Raw genomic sequence first — 23,424 nt, forward strand, 5'->3', positions numbered from 1 at the left:
TCATGTCTTCAGGCTCGAAAGGAGAGCTTTTGAATGCACTCAGTACGTGTCTGGCAGTTGAAAGCTCTTTTGTTCTCTGGGTCCACAGAGGAACTGAGTTATGGTGTATCTCTGCCTTCAGAAATTCCTAGGAGTGAGGCATAGAAGAAAAAGCTGCTCTTGTAGCCTAGAAATCAGAGTTAAGGGTTAGGACAGTCTTAATAAAAGACTGAGACACCAGAAGAAGCGATGGATCTTCCCCTCTCTATTGGACTTGGGACTAATCTCGGGGGAAGTCATTGAGGATTTGGGCTGGGAGGCGGGTAATTTCAACTGAGTTAGTATCAGGAAGGTTACAAGAGAAGTCAATAAGGAACTCTGATATGACACCAATCTTCCACTCAGGGGCTGGGATCTGAAGCTTTGGCATGATAAAGAAAAAAAAACCTCAGAAAAAGCAGTTATCATGTGAATAGCACTAGCCACAGCAAATAAACATTAATATCCATTCTGGCTTCCATCAAAACCAATCTCTCTCAAGGTACCTACAGGCATCTGTTAAGATCAGTGCCCTGCCAAAGCAAATCGCTTAGAAACTCAATTGTTGTTTGGGAGGGAGCCGGAAGCCCCTCCTGACACCAGTTACCATCCATTCTCATTATGACTCATGTCCAAACTGCCTGTCCTCCAATTTCACCTCTTGATTGCCCTCCCAGGCAGACCAGCCAGCCTAGAGCTGTACTTTCCCCAGAGAGATAGATTGGAACATCTTACCATAACCTCACCCCAAAGTGAAAGCAGAGAAAGACGGGGCCAGAGAGCTGGAAGAGAGCTTTTGGCCAAAGTCCAGAGTAGTGCCTTTAAGTATAGTATCCCAGGTTGGTCCTAGGTGACTTTTAGCTTCCCTGATAGTGTAAGAGGGGCCCATCTTGGGAAAGCAGTGAACCTTAGCAAGAGGAAGTGTCATGTCAGGCCAGGGTTGAGGAGCAGGACTCATAGCATTTCTCATAGCAGGATTCAGCAACTGGAAAAGTGTCCTGAATGTGTCAGACAAGACCTGTGCATCAAGTGAGACCCAAAAGCCCCATGCAGTGACCTTTAGGGGTTTTTTATTACCTTTTTAAAACTCACCCTGAACAATCTCTAGTCTAGCATGGGATCCAGGCAAGGGATGGCGCTAGCTGGAGGGAATTGCCCCATTTCTGGTCTAGGTAGAATCATAGAATCACAGTATTTCAGAATTGGAGGCAGACCTCAGAGGCTGTCTATTCAACCTAACCCCAAACAGAAACCCTACTCCGGTACTCGAACATGCTGTCATTCAGCTTCTACTTGAAGACCTTCCGTGATAGGTAAAATAATCCCTCTCAAGGCAGTTCTAATTAGAAGAACATTTCCCCCAATATCGATTTTTGATCTGTTTGCCTCTAATCTTTATCCACTGAAGAGCAAGCAATAAATAAATAAAACCCCATTTCCACATTATAGCTTCTTCAACCCTACATTTCCTGATCTGAAAAATAAAAGGGTTGCACTAAATGATATCTAAGGATTTTCCAACTATAAAGCCTACGATTTTTTCCTACAGACTCAAATATGTGGAGACAGTGATCAGAGTTGGTGGTGCAGAGGAAAGAGAAGTGGATCAGGAGTCTGAGGATCTGGGTTCAAATCTTGCCTTTACTACTTACTAGTTGTGTGACCTTGGGCAAATCTCTTCACAAGAGACTTATCTGTAAAATGAGGGGGTTGTACTAGATGACCTCTAGGGTCCCTTTCAGTACTTAATATATAATCCTATAATCATTTCTCCTCCAAATTTTTCCTTTCCTTTTCTCCCAGTTCCTCAAACTGATCCTTTTTTATTTAACTCTTTTTTTTGGGGGGGGGCAAGACAATCAGGGTTAAGTGACTTACTCATGGTCACACATAAGTGTCAAGTGTCTGAGGCCAGATTTGAACTCAGGTCCTCCTGACTCCAGGGCTGGTACTCTATCCACTGCACCACCTCCCTGCCCCAAACTGATCCTTGTAGGCCATAGTTGCCAGTCCCCTCAACCTCCTAGTCCCTTTCCTTTGCACATACTCCAGCTTGATCAATGTCCTTTCCTCAAATGTGATAGCAGGGCATATAGCACAATGAGAAATTCGCAGGATGTAGAGATGGGAAGGAGGACATTACAGATCTAGAAAAGTTTAGTGACTTGGCCAAGGCCCCATAAGTAGCAAGGAGCCATCTTGATTCAAGTTAAGGTCTTCTAACTCCCCATCTAGTATACCTTCCTTTATACCACATGGTGTCCCACAGAAGATGGTAATCTAGATCAGGGTAAGACAGAGACCAGTCAAGCATTGAGAGAAGGAAAGGGCCTCTTCATCACACTCTCCCCTTCTCCCCAAATCCATTATCTCCTGAGGTTCTATAAGAGGACTTGGTCGAGAATCCTACCAGTGAGAAAGCATTAGAACTACCATTTCAAAGAAGAAACAAAAAAAAATGTTGCTGCCCTCAAGGAGCTTATAGTCTAGATGAGGAGATGAAAGCATAAATCATCTGTCAAATGAGTGATCCACACAGTAAATGCTTTCGGACAAGAGTTCTTAACCTTTTTATGTCATAGATCCCTCTCACAGCCTGGAAAAGCCTAGAGACCCTTCGCAGAATAATAGTTTGAAATGCATGGAATAAAATATATAGGATTACATAGGACATCAATTATTGAGATTGCTGCTATTCAGTTGTTTCAGTCATGTCCGACTCTTCATGACCCCATCTGCGGTGTTCTGGGCAAAGATATTAGAGTGATTTGCCATTTACTTCTCCAGCTCATTTTGCAGATGAGGAAACTGAGGCAAACAGGGTAAAATGACTTGCTCAGGGTCCTACAGCTAGTAAGGGTCTGAGGCCGGATTTGAACTCAGGAAGATGAGTCTTCCTAACTCCAGGCCCAGTGCTCTTATCCACTGCACCACTTAGCTGCCCATTATTGGAATAGTTATCAAGATATTTTTTGAAAAACCACATACAAATTCATGGACCCCCTGAAATCTATCCATTGATTTTAGAGAGATCATTATGGGCTGGAGAGGTCAGGGAAGGCCTGAAGGCTGAGCCAGTCTTCCTTACCCACTTCTCCTGACTAGAAGGAACTACCGGAACCTCCAAGTTTACAGTAAAACTCATGTTGCTTCGAGGTGAGGGTGGGGGAGGGGATCTGGACTCTAAGGAAGGCCCATAAGGGAAGGATTTACTTGATGCTGAGAAAATAAAACATCTAAAGAGGGATATTCAAAGAAACCCAGCTAGCTAGTCCTGGATGTGCTGGGAACACTTAGTGACCTGATAAAAGTCCCAAAAGGAGAGGATAATGGACTGACAAGCCCAAGTGCCAGTTTCTCCCATGGACTCTTAAACTGGCAAGAACAGTGTGGGCAGGGGTCTCCTCCCACAGCCTCCTCCTCAAACAAGGGCTAGCGAGCACAAAGGTCACTGAATGGGAATTCAGAGAGATCTGGCACATTGTCCTGACCCTGTGACCAGTGCACTGTTTGAGGCAAGGCTTAGTGAAGTAATTCCTTTGTCTTTCATTCTCCGGTGGAAGATACGATTTCTAGCTGCCTATAGTCCCTGCTCCCTACTCCTGGGGAGGCTCAGGCTGGTGGGTCCCTTGAGTTTGGGAGTTAGGAGCTGAGACCTGAGTCGAAATCCCGCTTCTGACATTTCCTAGATGTGTGACCCTAAACAAGTCACTTAACACCTGTTTTCCTCAATTTCCTCATCTGTAAAATGGCAATAATAATAGCATCCACCTTTCAGGGTTGTTGTGAGAATCAAAGGAGAGAATAGTTATAAAGGCTTAGCACAATACCTGGATCATAGTACATGCTATATAAATGTTAGCTAGTAGTAGAAGTAGTAGTAGTAGTAGTAGTAGTAGTAGTAGTAGTAGTAGTAGTAGTAGTAGTAGTAGTAGTAGTAGTAGTAGTAGTGGTGGTAGTAGTAGTAGTAGTAGTAGTAGTAGTAGTAGTAGAAGTAGTAGTAGTAGTAGTAGTAGTAGTAGTAGTAGTCTAAAGCCAATTATGTGTCCTCACCAAGTCCAACACCAAGATGGTAGCGAGCCCGCTTGAATAGAAAGCCACCAGGCTATTGCCTAAAAAGAGACAGACTGGCATCGGTCATAAAAATGAAGCAGGTTAAAGCTTCCCTGCTGATCAGCATTAGGGTCAGGCTCATGAGTGGCTGCTTCACTTCCAGCTGATCAAGAGAGGCAACCTCAGTTTCTTTTTTTTTGGTTTTTGCTAGGCAATGGGGTTAAGTGACTTGCCCAAGGTCACACAGCTAGTGAGTGTTATTTGTCTGAGGCTGGATTTGAACTCAGGTCCTCTTGAATCCAGGGCTGGTGCTCTATCCAGGAACCTCACTTTCAAAAAAAAATACATATCATTTCTTCTGAGCTGTCCCTAAGGGACTAAGATACCAGGACACTTCATGTGATTTTCTTTCTTTCTCGGTTTAAAATTAACATCCATAATGTCATAGATCTGGAAGGGACCTCAGACACCAGCTAGTTCATCCATCTCATTTTACAGATAAGGAGACTGAGGCCTAGAGAAGTTAAGTGACTCACCAGGAGTTACAAACCTAGTAAGTATCTGAGGCAGGATTGCAACTCAGGTCTTCTTGACTCCAGGTCCCATACTATCTACTTCATCACCTAGTGGTCCCAAGGCAATTAAGTGACTTGCCCAAGGTCGCATGGATGGTAAGAATCAAAGGTGGGACTCAAAGCTAGGGATTTTTTTCCACTATACCTAAGTCCCAGGGCAGGAAGAGAAGAAAAGCCACAGAAGGGCAACCTGGAGTCTAAGAAAGACAGGGGACTGTGGAAGGGGCAGTTGCATACAATCCCCATGCTTTATTCTGCCTCTGAGTACTTTTTAGCAACAGCCATTGGCACCATCTCCTTCTCCTCCACCTTAAATTCACCTGGGGTCAAAAAGCCAGGGTGGTCCAGTCCGTTCCTTATGCCCCAGGAATGGTTTTCCTTCTTGCCCTCCAGGAGGAGCTTTCATTTCCATGAGGGAATCCTCCCAAAGGCTTCAAAATTATCTCCAAATTGAGAAACCTGAGAGCAGCATGGTTGTCACATGGGGTCATGGCCACTCCTGCACATATCACAGCAGGATCTTGCCACCAGAATCAATCTGTCTTCAGACCTGCTCCTCTTGTAAACACGTCACTGCAACTTTCTCCATCAGAGAAGTGCAGAGGAGCAAAAAAAATAAAAAATAAAAAATAAAAAAAATTAAAAAGTCTACCTTGTCAACGACCTGCAAGTTCTCTGAGGCATTTAATGCCACATCAGGTCAGCCGGTTCAGAATTGCTTCTAATTGGCTCTCCTGCAAGCAATTTTTTTTCTCCTCCTTCTCCCCCCCCCCCCACCTGCAGCTCTCAAAGAACGAGGAAAAATTCTTTCCTCTTTGAACACATCAAAGAAACTGCTTCCAAGCTGATCCCTGACTGCCGGGGGACCCGTCTCTGTGAGAGATAAGAAGCAGACTGGGCTGGACATTGAGATTGGATTTGTCCCCCACAGGGGCTGCAGCCCCCTTCCCAGAAGCCCAGCTTTGTCTGCCAGACTGCTAGGAAGTAGGAAGGAGATTGCCCAATTAGGTGGTTGAAGCTGCCTCACCCCTAGCCCAGAAGAGAGACAGATTTTCCCCTTGAGTTGCAAGGTTATGGTAGGAGGAGAATGCTGGACCCAAACCTCTTCATTTGCAGAGTCTGGGAATTGGCTTTGAATGCAACACTGCTGGGGACAGCTCAGTGTTGGATCTGTAACTGTAACATCATGAGACTGTTTATTATAACAAATAATAAACATTACAATTAATAATAAATAGCAACAACAGCTAAGCAGAAATGATTAGCCAATGACTATTGTCCTTTGAGGTGGTTCCTAGAGGAGACCTCATACCAGTGAGATTGCCATCATTCTAACAAGGCACTATAATGGAAAGGGTTCTGCATTGGCAGTCAAAGTTCTACCACCCTATTTCTTGTGTGACCTACAGGCAAGTCGTCCTGGACCTCTGAGACTAAAGCAGGGGTGGGGAAGTCAAGTCCAACCTATTAATTTCATAGATGAGGATATTAAGCTTCTCTTCCAGTGCCAGAAAACTTCCAGTGCCAACCATCTTCCATGGGAGAGAGCCTACAGCCCATGGTTTGAAATCTTTTCCTTTATGAGAAACCTTTGTCCTTTGAGGATGGCCCCAATTTTTTAGAACCAGTTAAAAGGTAGGGTGAGCAATCATTGGAAAATGCAGTTGGGATCAAAAATGAAGAGGGAGAGTAGAATCTTGAGACTGGTCTTCTTGGGTCACTTGCAAAGTGAGACTGAATGTAAGTCCCAAAGAATAATTACACAAAGGTATAAAGAACACTGGATTTGGATGCAGGGGACCCAGGTTCAAATGCTTCCTCGGTTACCACCTATGTGACTTTGGATAAGTCATTTAATTTTTCTGGGCCTCAGTTTCCTCATTTGTTTCAAGATGAGGTTAGACCAGTTTATCTATAAGGTCCCTTCCAGTTTTAAATAATACAAGCATGACTTCAAGGTTTGTAAAGCACCTTACAAATATGATCTCATTTTATCCTCACAACAATCCTGGGGGTTAAGTGCTATTATTACTATATTATTTAAAATAGGGATATATTATTAAAATATAGGGATGGGGACAAGACCTGTGACTTTACTGGTCAGTATAAGTCTATTTCTTCTCTGCCACTTGAATTCTTAGAGAGTTACCCAGAGTACAGAGAGATTAAGAGACTTGCCCAGGATCACACAGCCAGATTGTGTCTGATTGTGTCTTGAACCCTTGTCTTCCTGGCTCTGAGGCTAATGCCAGGCTACATCTCTAACTTTAGGATCCTACAAAATACCATGAGGGAGGGGAAGGAGGAAATAAGCACTTATTAAGGGCCTACTACGTGCAGGAAACTGTGTTAAGCACTTTAAAATGACCTCATTTGATCCATGAATGATGGAATCATTGCTGTGGCCAGTTGCCAGCCTCCCTCAGGGACCCGTTTGAAGGATGACACCCATTGGATCTACTCATCTCCATCCAGTCATTCAAAAGCCACTGCCACCTTTGAGACATAGCCCCTACTAACCCTCTCTTCACAGAAGATGAAGCTGTCAGAGGATACATATCTAGTTCTGGGATTCTCCAGGTACAGTCTGCAGGTTAGCATCCTATAAGAGTATCGATTTAAACAGGACCATTTCTAGGCTTTTGTTCTTGCCACTAGAATGATTAATAAGGACCAAGCATTGTCTCACCCAAAGCAACATCCATGAAGTCTGGAAAGGGGAGGTTTGGGACTTCCTCCCCCCTTCCCCCCACTGCTCCCGCACTACCCCCGTATCAAGTAAAGACTACTCTTAACCAATTACTCAATCACACACTAAAATACCTAGAGACCTGAGGTTGCCTTAAAGACTGAGTATCCAGATCCAGGAGGTGATAGTTTACATACCTTCTACTTTGGTCTGACCACGTCTGGAGGATTTCATTCTGGGCCTTAAATTTTAGGAAGGATATTGATAAGAGACCATCTTGATGAGGATGACTAGGATGAGGATGATTGTGGAGGTCAATCATGCAAAAAAGGATCAGCCCAAGGAACTGGCAATGCTTAGCCTGGAGAAGAAACGATGTGGAGCTGGAGCAGAGGGATGGGAACAGGATTACTGTCTTTCAAGTATTTTAAGGGCTGTCATGAGGAAGAGAGATAGACTTGTTCTGCCTGGCCGCAGAAGGCAGAACAAGGACTAATGGTTACAGAGGGATAGATTTAATTCAGAATAAGAAAAAAATCCCAACAGTAAGAAATGTCTAAATCAGGGGTGGGAACCTGCCACTATAAGGCCACATGTGGTCTTCTAGGTCCTTAAGTGTGGCCTTTTAAAAAATTCAGTCAAAAGGTCCCATTTAAGGACCTAGAAGACCACATGTGGCCTTAAGGCCATAAGTTCCCCACCTGTGGTCTAACTGTAGATTGGGTTATCTCAGGGGATAGTGGGTTCCCCATCATTAGAGGTTTACAGAGGGAAGCTCATAACCATTTGTTAGGTACTAGGTACAGGGAATACTTGTTCAGATGTGTGTTAGCTGGACAGCCTCTGAGGTCCCTTCCAATTCTGAGATTTTTTGATGAGACCACCAAGGTCCAAGGAGCTGGAACATAAGGGTCTTTAGCACCACCATGGGTTTCAATAGTCCCTGGGGCTCTCTCCAAAGAAGACTCTGTAAAAAGTGTGCAAAAGGTGGGGAATGTAAAAAGAATCCATTCTCACCTTCCTTCCCCAAAGTAAAACACCCAGACAAGAGGACAGCAGGCCTAGGAGAAGAGCAGTCAGGGTTTAGGGGGAGCCCACACCCCCAGCAGACTCAGGAGAACAGCAGTACCCCAGGAAACTCAATCCATATCTCTTCCACCATGGCAAACAATTGCCAGCTTCTGACAGAGCCCTTTTCACGCCCACTGGCTCAGCATCCAGAAGCTCAAGGTTGACTGTCAGAGGACTGGAGTCGTAACTCAGTATCTTGTGTGTTTTCCCAACCCACCTGGGGCTGTGTCTGACAAACACACAAAACAATTAGATGATCTGGCCCTGGGTTTGTATGTGGTTGTTGGTTTTTTTTCTCCCCTGCCTCAAGTTAAGCTTTTTTCCCTTCTTTTGAAACCACCAGCCACCATATGCAGGGCCATTTGGATCAGAGCTAATCCCTTGGCAAACACATCCCTCTTCCAGGCTGTGTGGGGAAGAGATGGGACCAAAGTCTGCCTGCTTTTGCTTTGCTTTTGAAATCTCTAACCAAGAAAAAAAATTCTGACTTCCTGCACGTGGCTCTAGCCCAAAAGGAACATCGGGAGACAGAGCCCAGCTTTTCTGTGCATCGATAACTTTACAGTTGGAACAGAAAGGGAGAAGCTCCAGGAACTGGGCAAATTAATATTTTAGTTTTAAATAAATAAATAACTATTTTTTTAACCTAAGAGGGAAATTCATATTTTATGAGCAAGGAAAGGAGAAGAAGGGAAAGAAGAAGCCACATTAATCCCCTGGTCCAGCTCTTTCCCTTCTTTTCCTCTCTGCCAAGGCTTGGGCCTCTATTCTTTTGGCTGACCTACTGGTGTCACTGTGGTACTGAAAACTCTACCCAATCCTCCCTGCCTTTTATTCCTGGTCCCAGGAGTCCTGCTGCTGGCCATCTCCATTCACAGGCACCTGGCAAGAAAGGGTGTGATCTTCATTGGCAGGGAGGCAGACCACTTGCCTTTCTATTGGCCCACTGGTCCTCACCACAAAGGGACTGCCAGGGGAACTGAAAGAGAAAGCATCAGGAGTGTGGAGAGAGTACCTACGGTATTGTCAAGGGAGAATGTCCTCTCCTTTCATCTCTGAAAGGATGCAAAAATCCTTCAAAAGTCCTCCTATCCATCCTTATCCAGGAAACCTTAGTGGATTCCTTTAAGTGCCCAAAGATCCCTCCTTCCTCTGGCACTTCCTATCTATTCCATAAGGGCAGCTAGTGTTGCAATAGATAGAGTGCTGGGCCTGGAATCAGGAAGACTCATCTTCCCGAGTTCGAATCTGGCCTCAGATACTGATTAACTATGTGACCCTGGGCAAATCACTGAACCCTGTTTGCCTCTGTTTCCTCATCTGTAACATGAGCTGGAGAAGGAAATAGCAAATCACTCCAGTATCTTTGCCAAGAAAACCCCAAATGGGGTCACGAAGAGTTGGATGTGACTGAACCGAATCTGTTCCACGCATATGCTACTTAACTTATTGTCTGGTCTCTGGCTATCCCTATCCTTGTCTTATCTCTTCCAACTGGAATATAAGCTCCTTGAGGGCAGAGACCAGGTCTTATTCATTTCTATATTTCTCAGTAGAGCTGTGCACAGAGAAAGCACTTAAGAAGTATCTGTTGATTTAATTTGACCTGAACAAAGAGAGTTGGGGGAAAGATAAAGAAAAAGGACCACAAAATGCTAGACCTGGAACAGATCCCAAGGGGATCACATCTAGCTGAATCCCCTTATTCTACAAACAAGGAAATGGAGGCCCTTTGAGGGTAAGCAACTTGCATTCACACAACTAGTTAATGGCAGAGTCAGGATTGGCCCAGCCCAGTCTCTTGACGCTAGGCAGCACCCAACAATAAAGCTACACTCTCCTCTTTAATCCTCCAAAGACAAATTCCATCTGTCCTTCAAAGCCCAGATCCAAAGCCACTTCCTTTAAGTAGCCTTCCTACAGTGTCTTTCCTTTACTAGGAATTTCCTCAGCACACATGTGTAACCTGCTCCTGTATAAGGTAAAGAATTTATAGAAAGATGGGGCCTCAAAGATCATCCTGTTCAACCCCGTCATTTATGCTGCTTTGGAAACTCAAATTCAAAACAAGTCAAGGAGCAGTTAATGAGCATGCACTGTGTGCCCAGGTGATGTTGGGGAAAACGAAAAAGATGAAGGCAGACAATGAAGATTGTGTACTTCCATTACACAACCAAAGAAAGGGATCCCAGTGCTCAGTAGTATATGATGAAGTGCTAGGTTGTGTGGTACAACTGAACAATTATTATTAGCTCAGCTAAGTAATTATTAAGCTTAATTAATCAGCAAGCATTAATGAAGTGGTTACTAAATGCCAGGCACTGGACTAGGCCTGGAATAAAAGATGAAATCTGAAACAGTCTTTGCCTTCAAGGATCTTATGTTCTATACATAGAGAGAATAAGTATGTATACATAAAATAAAAGAACGCATACATATATAAATATAAAGTAAGCATAGACCATCGATAAGCATTTATTAAAATGCTTACTACATACTGGTGATACAGATAAATTATAGAAGCGTGTTGAAGCCCATCCATTTCCCATTTTGGACTACATGAAGCAAAATAATATTAGGGCAGTACTTAGTCTGAAGTCCTTGGTCTAATATGAATGAGGAACCTTTATTAGTCTTATTTTAACTAATAGTTCAGAACAATGTTCTGTCCTGAAATCTTTTTACATCATCCTTATCCAGGCCGAACCAGTTTCTAAAAGGATAGGCCTGTTCAGCCTAGGAAAGACCCCTTGCTAAGTGATCAGGGTCTATGAACTGATTAGAATCACACTAAGAGAAGAAAATAGTATTTGATTAATTAAATTAATAGAAGTATCTTTTGAGTTCACCTTTGACCAGGCTGAAAGAAGAATACTTTGAGGAAATGGTTAAAGAGGGATTGAATTGTTTTAAGAAAACGATTCTGAAAAATTGCCCAAAGTTAAGTGGCTGTTATTCTGTTTCATGAATCAGAACCGTTAACCTGAACTTTTATCTCACTTTCATTACTATTTTTTTAATCTTATTGAGAAATTTTATCTTTTTGTTTAGTAATACTATAAATTATGAGCTAAAATGGCTTGTGTCAGAGAGATTTTCAAAGGCATGATAGATGCCTGTCCCTTTGGGTTTTGTCTCGAAGCAGAGATGCTTAGAATTACTTAATTAACAAATCCATCTCTGGCAGGCTTATGCCCAAAACACTGAGTACAGAATTTTTCTGCTGTACAGTTAATTAATTAATTTTTCTCCCATCTATGTATTCAAAACAAATAAAAGTTAAAAATTTTTTGTTGGGGGAAGGCTTCTGCGGGGAGGGTATCAGGAAAGGCCTCATGTAGAAGGTAGCATTTGAACTAAACCTTACAGGAGACTATGGAGGTGGGGGTGAGAGGGGAGTGATTCTAGGCAGGGCATGATGGCCTGTACAAAGACAAGGAGAGGGGAGAGGGTATGTCATGAGTAAGGAATAATAAACAAGTCAGTTTGGCTGGACTTGTAGAACATGTTGTTGTTCAGTCATTTTCAGTTGTGTCTGACTCCTTGTGACCCCATTTGGGGTTTTCTTGGCAAAGATACTAAAGTGGTTTGCCATTTCCTTCTCCAGCTCATTTTACAGATGAGGAAACTGAGGCAAAGAGTTAAGTGACTTATCCAGGGTCACACAGCTACTAAGTGTCTGAAGTCAGATTTGAACTCAGGAAGATGATTCCTGATTCCAGCCTGGCATTCTATCCACTGTACCACCTAGCTGGCCTGTAGAATGTATAAGAACAAGTGATGTATAATAAAGCTGGAAAGGCGGATTGGAAACAGGTTGTGAAGAGTTTTAAATGCCAAACAAAGGACTTAGTATTTAATGCTAGAGGTACACTGTAAGAATTTCATGAAGGAAAGGGAGTAGGTAGGCTGGAATAATAGTCAAGGAAAGCTGCATGCAAGGAGTGAAACAACCGAGGCCTTAAAGGATGGATAGGGTTCAAACTGACAGAGAGGAAGACGAGGAAACAGTATGAACAAACACATGCCTTCCCTCTGCCATTCAGAGAGTAAGCTTTTTGAGTGCATTGCTGACTGAGACTTTTCTTTCCACATCTCTCACAGTACCTAGAACACTAGTAGGCATGTAGTAGGTACCTTAAAAATGATGCCTGTCTTATAGAATTTCCCTCTCTGGTATAAACAAGGAGGTGCCTGAGATGTAGAATGTTCTTCCCTGCTTAAGAATAGACTCAGGATGACCGACTTTGATAGACTTAGCTCTTCTCAGCAGTGCAATGATCTAAGACAATTCCAAGGGACTCATGATGAAAAATGCAGTCCACATCAAGAGAAAGAACTATGGAGTATAAATGCAGATTGAAGCATACTATTTTCTCTTTTTTTTCTTTCTTGTGGTTTTTCCCTTTTGTTCTATTTTTTCACAACAAGACTAATGTGGAAATATGTTTAATATGATTGTATGTGTATAGCCTATATCAGATCCCCATCTTGGGGAGGGGGGAGGGAGAAAAAAATTTGGAACTCAAAATCTTGCAAACGTGAATGTTGAAAACTATCTTTGCATGTAATTGGAAAAAATGAAACAATATTAAGTGAAAAAAGAATAGAATCAGAATTTGGAACTCAAAGTTACAAATATTGTTAAAAATAAATAATAATAATTTTTAAAAGATGGTTATTACAATAGTACAGGAGAGAAGTGTGGAAGCAGAATCAGGATGGGGTTACTGTAAGTAGGGAGAAGGGGCAGGTCCAAGAGATAGTTGAGATATACTTAACAAGACTTGGAAATGATTAGATAGGAGGACGAGTGAGAGTTCGGGAGCCCAGCTGACTCTTTATTTTCCATTAACTGATTTTGGATTCCACTACACCATCATTACCACTTTAGCTTTCTTTTGTGTGTCGTCTTCCTCCATTAGATTGTAAGCTTCTTGAAGACAGGGACTGTCTTTCCTTTCTTATTTGTATTCCCAGTGCTTAGCATAGTGCCTGGCACATAACAGACACTTAATAAATGGTTTTTTTGTATTTCATCTTAGAAAATAGAATCTTTCAGTAGTATCTAGAGCTAGTGGGATGGACTAGGGGCCATATGGTCAAAGAATGATATAACTGTATGAGATTTTAGAACATAGAATGTCCATCAGAGCTGGAAGGGACCTCAGAGCATACAATGTAGAATGTCAGAACATACAATATCAGAACACAGAACATAGAACATTAGAGCTAAAAGGGACTTTGGAAATTATTTAGTCCATGGGTTCTTAACCTGGGGTTAAATGGATATATTTCAGCAATCCATAAAGTTAGATGGGGAAAAATTACATCTTTTTTTTTTAACTAACCTCTAATCATAATTTAGCATTTCCTTCAATTATGAATGTAGGCAACAAATATTATTCTGAGAAGGAGCCCCCAGGCTTAACTAGATTGGCACAAAAAAAAGGTAAAGAACCTCTGATCTAGTTCAACCCCCTCATTTTACAAATAGAAACTTGGACTTAGAGTCTCCTTTGGGTCCCTGTGTTTCTGCCAAAGATTAGGACTTTTAAAAATATGCACATGCTTAGGGTTCAAATCTTAACTATCAATACCTTTCCTACTTACATCTCAGATCTTTTCAAATCTTATCGGATTTCCTTCCATGATGAACCAGCCCTTTCTGAGTATTTTTAAAATTCAGTGTCTCATTGGATCTGAGGTACCAGAGCAAGAAAAAGATGTGTCATCTCCTTCCGTTTTCCTCATGTAAAAAGCTGCCCAAACAATGGAATTTGACATTTCCCCAAAGAAATTAGCAGTTCAGGAGCAAGTGAGTCTGGGAAGCTCCAGTCTGCAAAGGAGAATATTGTTTGAGGTTACAAAATCAGACCCGAATTAGCCCATTCAATAAGAAAAATGGAGATTTCACATTAGCTGGGGCCACTCTTTTCCCCTTGCTAAGCCTCAGTTTCCTCATTTGTAAAGTGAAGATGTTGGACTAGATTATTCTGAGGTCTCTTCCAGCTCTTAATCCCTCAGATGCTATGATCTCTTACTAACTGGACATACACGGATACAGACAGGGTCTCAGCGAGGAATGCTGACCGATACTTATTCCACTTCTAATAAATAAATGGCAAAGTAACACAGAAAGGAAAACGTTGGTTAATGGGAAAGACGTGTGTGTGTGTGTGTGTGTGTGTGTGTGTGTGTGTGTGTGTGTGTGTGTGTGTGTATAACATGCAAGGAACAGAATTGTCAGTGAATCTTATACTCAAGGCGGCTCTGGCACGAACAGCCATGGCATTTATTTCAAAGCAATTTAGCCACTGGGATTCCCAAGTCCCAAATCAAGGATGTTATTAAAAGGAAGCCCTGCAAACACCGCAGGGGCTCGTTGGCACACCAGGCACACCTTGGCCACAGAGCTGGGCTTCCCTTTTCCTCTCTTCTCATACTTCCCAGGGAGAATCTCCATCCCTGGCTCCCACGGTGACCACTGGCACCTTTGCCAAGGCATGACAGTAATTTGGCTGTTGGTGTACTGTGTAATTAGACGTGGCCCCTTGGGAGTCAGGAGACATGACAGGAGAGTCCAACCTCTTGTTATTTGTCAAAGGAAAGGATATATATTTTTAACAGCATAAGGCTTTTTTTCCTTTTCTTTTTTAAGCCAGAAGGGGCCTTGAGGTCATTTCTTCTATTGCCTTATTTTACAGGTGAGGAAATTGAGGTTCAAAGATGGTCTCCAATGAATTAGTAGCAGAACTAGGACTAGAATCCAGGTCTCTGGATTTTTCTTAAATGAAACACCCTGAGTAGAGCCTCTCCAGAAAGTACAGCATACCTGGGCCTTAAAGGTCCTGACGAGAAGACCAGAGGATGGCTCTAGAATCACAGACCAAGAGCTGGAACAGATCTCAAATGCCATCGAATCCAATCTGATCACTTTACAGATAAGGAAACTGGGATGGAAGGAGATGGAGTGACTGATGCACCCAAAGTTGAACCCAGGCCCTCTCGCTCTAGTACCAGAGATCTTTCCCAGGGAACCTGGTACACAAAGATTCAGCTGTGATTTCTAGGTTAACCGGACAGGGCAGATGCAACCAGCTCAGAGCCTTTCCAGGAGAGTTTGCCAACAAACTGAGCTTCATTAGGGAAAGAAGTTTCAGAGAGTTGAGCTCAGCTTGAGCCCACATCAAGCCATGTCAGCCCAGGACCCACAGCCCACAGGCTGAGGGCCACTCTCCTGGTCTGGTTGTCTGGATACTGGGGGGAAGAGAGGGGCTTCATTTCTTCTCTAGGATTCCAGTCTTTAGTTCTCCCTCCTCACTGGTCTCTCCTTCACAGGTTTTCCAGCGTCGGGAGGATGGTTCTGTCAACTTTTTCCGAGGCTGGGAGGCCTACAGGGATGGCTTTGGCAAACTCACTGGAGAACACTGGTTAGGTATGTATCCCTCATGGACCTCCTGCATCCTCATTAATCCTGGTCATTTCACTCTTAGGGGTCCTGTACATTCTGAAGCAAGGAAAATTCATTTGTTAGTTTAATAAATGAATGAATTCATGTATGAATGAATGAGAGTGAAAAAAGTCCCTTACATTTATACAATGCTTTATAATTTTCAAAGTGTTTTCATGAATAGGATTTTAAATGGTACTCTCAGGCACATTATGGAGTAGGATGGGAAGGTATTGTTATCCCCAATTAAGAGATGAAGAAACAGAGGCCCAGAAAGGTCATCCAGTGAGTCTGTGGCAGAACCAGGACAAAAAGCCAGGGATGGCTTCCAAAATCTCTCTCAGTTCTAGGGGCAGCTAGGTGGTATAGTGGATAGAGCACCGGCCCTGAAGTCAGGAGGACCTGAGTTCAATTCCAGCCTCAGACCAAACACTTGACACTTACTAGCTGTGTGACCCTGGGCAAGTCACTTAACCCCAACTGCCTAAAAAAAAAACTCTCTCAGTTCTAAATCTACCATCCAATGATCTTCTAACTTCAAGACTAGTGGTCTTCCCACACTGTCATCCAATTGTATGTGTAGGTCTGAAACCTTCCTTTTGCTGAATAATAATATTATTAATAACTGACATTTAATTTTTTTATTTTTAGGCAATTAGGGTTAAGTGACTTGCCCAGGGTCACACAGCTAGTAAGTGTCCAGTGTTTGGTCTGAGGCCAGATTTGCACTCAGGTCCTCCTGACTTCGGGGCCGGTGCTCTATCCACTGTGCCAACTAGCTGCCCCAGTAACTGACATTTATATAGCCCCTTTGACATTTGTAAAACACTATTCATGAAAAGTCATTTAATGTCTGTTAGATGTAAAGGAGAGTACTCATGAATGCTAATATATGAAAGGAAAGAGGAGAGGGGGACTAAAGGAATGGAAGGTCAAGAACTGTGCCTCCACAGCAGGGGCTCCCAACATCTCCCTTCTGCCCTTAAGCCTTTGAGAGATAGCCATGGTGGTAACCAGTAGGAAAGGGCCTCCTCATGGGAGGGGCTCCCAGAACGCTGTCATACTCCTATATCCATCCACAAATATTTGTTGTTCTTTAGTTGTTTAAGTTGCATCTGACCCTTCATGACCCCATTTGGGGTTTTCTTGGCAAAGATACTAGAGTGGTTTGCCATTTCCTTCTCCAACTCATTTTACAGATGAGGAAACGGAGACAAACAGGGTCTGGTGACTGCCCAGGGTCACACAGCTAATAAGTGTCTGAGGCCAGATTTGAAGTCAGGTCTTCCTGACTCCAGGCCCAGTGGCCCAGCCACTGTGCCACCTGGCTGCCCCCAAAACATTTGTTAAGCCCCTACTAAGAGACCAATGGGAGGTCCATAGGTATAAAACAATTCTGGCCTTCAAAAAGCTGATGGTCCATTTGGGGAGATAGGGGATGAATATCTGACAAGTTAAATAATAAAACAAGAATGATCACAAGGTCATACCTAATTAATTTCCAAATAGGTAACAAAGACCATGAAAAACAGTAATGGACAGAGAGGCAGGTCTGGAATTGAGGAGGATACAGGGTCACTTTCTCCCTCTGATGCATATTACCTATGTCACCTTGGGCAAGTTACTTAACAACCTTAGTTTCCTATAAAATAATGGGGCAGGACTAGAAGGCCTCTAGAGCTACGATACTATGATCCTGTGTGACTGGCAGTGTGGTATAGTGGATAAAGTCAGGAAGACCTGGGTTCTAGTCCTGCCCCTTACACGTACTGGCTGTCTGACCCTGAACAAATCATTTACCTTTCAGTTCCCACCCCGAGGCAACCATCTGAGATTTTTAAGCTGTGGAGCCATCGCTTATCTGCATTAGATCTTTAAAGTTTCTTTCTCTGAAGTTCAGTCCTCTAGTGAAATATGGGGTCAAGGTCACAAAATAGACCATAAACCCAAACAAGTTCAGAAGAGGATAGGATCCATCCATGTGGGCTGGAGTGGTGGATTAAGAAGGCTTCCTGGATGAGGTGGGCTGTGATCTGGGCCTCAAAAAAAGGGTAGTCATTGCAGAGGCCAAGAGAAGGACACTGGGCATTACGGGGCCCAGAAAACATATAATTCAGGGGTTGCTAACCTTTTTAATATCATAGACCCCTTGGGCAGGCTGGTGAAGCATAGATGACCTCTATAGAGAGGTCATCTCAGAACAATACTTTTAAATACATAAAATAAAATATACAGAATTACAAAGGAAATGAATTATATTGGAGTACAATTAAAAAAATGTTTTTAAAAATCCACATTTGTGCTATAGTAATATAGCTATAGAGTGGATGTAATAACTAAAGTAATTTGAAATAGTGATATACATAAATCATATTCCAAAATATCTGTAATAGCTGAAATAGGATATGAAAATACCTGTGATTTCTTTTTTTTTTCTCAGCCAAAGACAAGGTTTATTGAAGATTCATCATATTAGCCAGACTCTTAAGGAATCTGAGCATCTATGGGCTGTTGGCTAGATTTTAGGAATCTGAGCTGTGGCTAGATTTCTTCTTCTTTTTTTATTAATTTATTTTGATTTATCAATAATCACTTCCATATGCTTTTGAGTTTAAAATTTTTCTCCCCCTTCCTCCCCACCACCCTCCCCAAGATGATGCACAATTTGATATAGGCTATACATTTACATTCCTATTAAGCATATTTTCACATTAGTGATGTTGTAAGTAAAAATTAAAACCAATAGGAGGTACCATCAGAAAGAGGAAACAAAACTCAACAGAAGAGAAGAAAAAAAGCAATTCAACTGCCATAGTTCTTTCTTTGCATGTGGATAGCATTTTCCATCACGAGGCCTCTGGAGATGTCTTAGATCTTTGTATTTCTGGGAAAGGTTAAGTTTATCAATATTCGTCATCGCACAACAATTTTTTTTTTTAGGCAACTGGGGTTAAGTGACTTGCCCAGGGTCACACAGCTAGTAAATGTCAAGTGCTTGGTCTGAGGCCACATTTGAACTCAGGTCCTCCTAACTTCAGGGCCTGTGCTCTATCTACTGAGCCACCTAGCTGCCCCTTGTTCATCATTCTTACAGCACAATAGTATTCCATTACATTCATATACCACAGCTTGTTCAGTCATTCCCCAACTGATGGGCATACTCTCAATTTCCAATTCTTTGCCACCACAAAAAGTGCTGCTATGAATATTTTTGTACATGTGAGTCTTTTCCCCATTTGTACGATCTCTTTGGGATACAGCCCTAGAAGTGCTATTGCTGGGTCAAAGGGTATGCACATTTTTATAGCCCTTTGGGCATAGTTCCAAATTGCTCTCCAGAATGGTTGGATCATTTCACAACTCCACCGACAATGCATTAGTGTTCCAATTTTCCCACATCTTCTTCAACATTTATCATTTTTCCTGTTTTGTCATGTTGGCCCATCTGATAGGTGTGATGTGGTACCTCAGAGTTATTTTGATTTACGTTTCTCTACATTTTTCATATGACTATAGATGGCTTTAATTTCTTCATCTGAGAACTGTCTGTTCATATCCTTTGACCATTTATCAATTGGGGAATGGTTTGTATTCTTATAAATTTGACTTAATTCTCTATATATTTTAGAAATGAGGCCCTTATCAGAGAGACTGGTTGTAAAAATTCTTTCCCAATTTTCTACCTTCCTTCTAATCTTAGTTGCATTGGCTTTGTTTGTGCAAAAACTTTTCAATTTAATGTAATCAAAATTATCTATTTTGCTTTTCGTAATGTTCTCTATCTCCTGTTTGGTCATGAATTCTTCTGTTCTCCATAGATCTGACAGGTAAACTACTCCTTGCTCTCCCAGTTTGCTTACGGTATCAGCCTTTATATATAAATCACGAACCCATTTTGACTTTATTTTGGTATATGGTGTGAGATTTTGGTCTATGCCTAATTTCTGCCATACTCTCTTCCAGTTTTCCCAGAAGTTTTTTTCAAAGAGTGAGTTCTTATCCCAGAAGCTGGGGTCTTTGGGTTTCTCAAATAATAGATTACTATAGTCATTGACTACTGTGTCTTGCATACTTAACCTATTCCACTGATCCACCACTCTATTTCTTAGCCAGTAACAAGCAGTTTTGATGATTGCTGCTTTCTAATACAATTTAAGATCTGGAATTGCTAGGCCACCTTCCCCTGCATTTCTTTTCATTAGTTCCCTTGATATTCTGGACCTTTTGTTCTTCCAAATGAATCTTGTTATTATTTTTTCTAACTCTATAAAATAATTTTTTGTAATAGGATATGAAAATACCTGTGATTTCTACTGGTGACAATAGTACAGGCACTGCTGTTACCACCATGGTTTGTTGCCTATGTTCATAACTGAACGAAATGCTAAATGTCAGTTACAGGTAGTAAAAATAAAAATAATTCCCCCCCCCCAGTTCATGAACCCCCTGAAACCTACGAATCTCAGGTTATGAACCCCTGGTATAAGCAAAGTCCTGCAGGTAGGAGAGCTGAGATTGTGGGGCAGAAGAAGAAGGAATGGTTGACTGGTGGGCAGGGTCCTACAGAGGGACTGGAGGAGAGGAGAGGAGAGGAGAGGAGAGAAGAGGAGAGGAGAGGAAGCTAAGGTGGTAGATTCAGCTCAGGGCTCTTCACTTCTCTCCACTTCCATGGAGGGGACAAAAGGTCCTTGAGGGAAGCGATGTGCTGAGAAAAGAAGAAAAGAAAGAGGAGGGGAGGGGAGGGAGGGAAGGGGAAGGGAGGGGAGGGGAGGAGAGGGAGGAAAGACAGGGTGCGGCGCTCCCTGCCATCTCCTTCCCCCATCTCTCTTTGCAGCAGATTGGAGCTGTTCTGGCTGCAGCGCTGGTATTAAGGCATCTTAATTGAAATCTATCCGCAGCTTCGAAAAGGTGCGGGAAGGAGCCGTTTAGTCGGGCCCTGATTAGCTCTTGGCAGGCGCTGGAAGCCCTGATGTGAATGTCAAAGTGAGAGGGGCGGCAGCTTCGCCACACAAACCCCCGCAAACTTCCCATCAGTGTGCGGTGGGTTATTTATTTTTAAGCCCACCCACCCATCCCTCCCCATTCCCCCCACCTCTCTTTCGCCCAGCGTCTTTTAATTTGAGTTCCTGGGGAGCTAGGTGATGGCTCGAACACCAAGCCCAGGGGAGGGGCTGGGAGCAGGGGAAAGAAGGAGCAGTTAATTAAACCATGTAAAGGTGACGGGGGACCAGGGTGGGAAGCAATAAGGGCAAATCAATACGGGGCTGGAGAGAAGGGAGCGCAGGCATGGAGAGAGAAGTCAGCCCTTCCCCCCTCCCTCTTCCCCCCCCCCTTTTTTCCTTTTAAGGGATAGAGAGGGGAGAAAGGAGCTGGTATGACCAGGGAAGAAAATTATATTAACAATAATTTCTTAACTCCTGCAGAACAGGGATATGACTCTAGGAATCCAAGGGGCACCTCAACCCTTGGAAAACCTGTGGACAAGATAGACCAGATGTATAGCCAGTGATCTCTTAGAGCTGTGGTCCCTAAGGTCCCAGAGCTAACTGGATTTAGAGCTGGAAGGGCCTTTCCAGAGTGTAGGATCAAATATTTAGAAGTGGAAGAGGGCTTCAAGGTTATGGAATCCAATCCCATCATTTTACTGATGAGGAAATTGGACCCGGGGTCCAAAGTGACTTGCCCAGGGTCATGCAGATAGCAAGAAGATTTAATCTTTCTAGATTAGGACGCTAAACTCCAGAGACATGAAGTGGCTTGGGCACCTAGGTGGTAATTGGCAGGGTCAGGATTTTAAAATGAGGCCCTCTGACCCCCAAACTAATAGTCCTTCCATTACACTACACTGCCTTCCAAGTTTGTCCTCAACATTAATCATCTCCCTTTTCAACAATCCTCCTCGCTTCCCCCCAAGATACCCGGAGCTTTCTTGCTGCTACATCTCTGGGACTAAAGCATATAATAAATTCATTCACATTCAGGAGTTTGCAACATGAGAATTTGCATTTTGAGAGGCTCAAGGGAGTGAGCAATGTTCAACCCAAAAGACTGACTCATTAAAAGTAGATTTCCAGACATCAGGCATAGGCTAATGGGGGAGATGTTTCAGGATGGGGGGAGCCTTCCCCTGCCCCCGCCCCAATTCCCATCTGGCCACTTTTAGAATCTTAGTGATTTACAGATGCGGAAATTGAAGCTCTGAGAGGTCAGGAGACTTGCCTAGCATTGCATACTTATCCCATTCTTTGCTTTACTTTGTCCTGTTCCTGTCTTACCTCCAATTAGTAAGCTCTTTAAAGTGTATGCGTGTGTGTGTGGGGGGGGTGTTATGTGGGTTTTTTTTCCCCCATTGCTGTAGCCCTTCACAGTGCTCTGAGCACGGTTGGCTCTTGGTCAATTTTTACTAAATGAATGAATGAATGCTGGCAGAATGTAGCAACTCTGTGGAAGGAAAAGGGGTTTGGACATTGGAAAAGCTTGAAGCTAAGGCAAAGCCAGGAGGAAGGATGGAAGGGCACTGAGTTAACCTTGTAAAGAATGGCATGAAAGTTTAAGTAGTGGAAGCAGTGAGGGCAAAGGGATAGTCAATATAGGGCTGTGACCAGGGTGGAGGGACCTAGGGTAGTCACAAACTTTCCTCTCCCCTCTCCTCTCTACAGTCAGGCAGCCCACTCAGTGTAAGCAGGACAACTAGAAAGACATACAGCTTGTTTTAGTTTAAGAAACTAAGAATGCACAGTTTTTACCCTAAGATGTTTAAAATACAGCTATTAAGTGTCTGAGGCCAGATTTGAACTCAGGAAGATGAATCTTCTGACTCTAGGCCCAGTGCTCTATCCATTGGCAATACCTAGCTGCCCCAATAAGAGCAATTAGGGAGCTAGCTTTAGTCATTATCATGTAATCATGTTCAGGACAAAATTCAAAATGGTGGAATGTCGGCTATCTTCAAGTATTTAAAGGACTGTCATGGAGAAGAGGGATCAGATTATTCTTCTTAGCCCCAGAGGAAAGAGCCAGGAGTAAACGATGGACATCACAAGTTAAAAACAGGCTCCACATCAGAACAAACCTCTTAAGAGTTGGAACTGTCCAAAAGTGAAATGGGCTGCCATAGAAGACACTGGGGTCCCTCTCATTGGAGGCCTTCAGGCTAAGGATAGGTGGTAGGTGATCCTTTGTCAAGTATATGAAAGTGGGGATTCCTGTTGGTCATGGACTGGTCTAGTCAGCCACTGAGGTCCCTTCCAACTCTAAAATTCAGCAAGTCTGTGAATGGCAACTGACATTTGTGCAATATAAGTGAGTTTTAAAGACTTGCTCGAAAATGGACAATTCAGAGTCAATGGAGAGATATGTTTGAAAGCAAACAACCAAAAAACATACATAGCCACTGCTGGGCATGTAATGAGTTTAAGTTAAAGGTTTTAAGGACATGACCTACAAGATGGGGAGAATGAAGTATAGAAATATGTGTGCATGTGGGTCAGCTTATGGTACATCAATCTCAGAAATGCATAGGCACTGATGGCAAACATTTTGAACAGTTGGTTCATTAAGTGATG

General features: G+C 42.9%; 1 protein-coding gene across 1 annotated transcript in view; it reads left to right on the forward strand.

The window, feature by feature from the left end:
• FIBCD1 (fibrinogen C domain containing 1) overlaps positions 1-23,424 on the forward strand; it is a 42,916-nt gene that overhangs the window by 12,155 nt on the left and 7,337 nt on the right. Inside the window, exon 4 of the mRNA XM_020973565.2 lies at positions 15,748-15,844. Within this exon, the coding sequence (XP_020829224.2) occupies positions 15,748-15,844 (97 nt within the window). The remainder of the gene's footprint in view (positions 1-15,747; positions 15,845-23,424) is intronic.

The sequence above is a fragment of the Phascolarctos cinereus genome, unplaced genomic scaffold (genome assembly GCF_003287225.1).
Source record: "Phascolarctos cinereus isolate Bilbo 61053 unplaced genomic scaffold, phaCin_HiC Scaffold_2;HRSCAF=192, whole genome shotgun sequence".
Classification (NCBI taxonomy): domain Eukaryota; kingdom Metazoa; phylum Chordata; class Mammalia; order Diprotodontia; family Phascolarctidae; genus Phascolarctos; species Phascolarctos cinereus.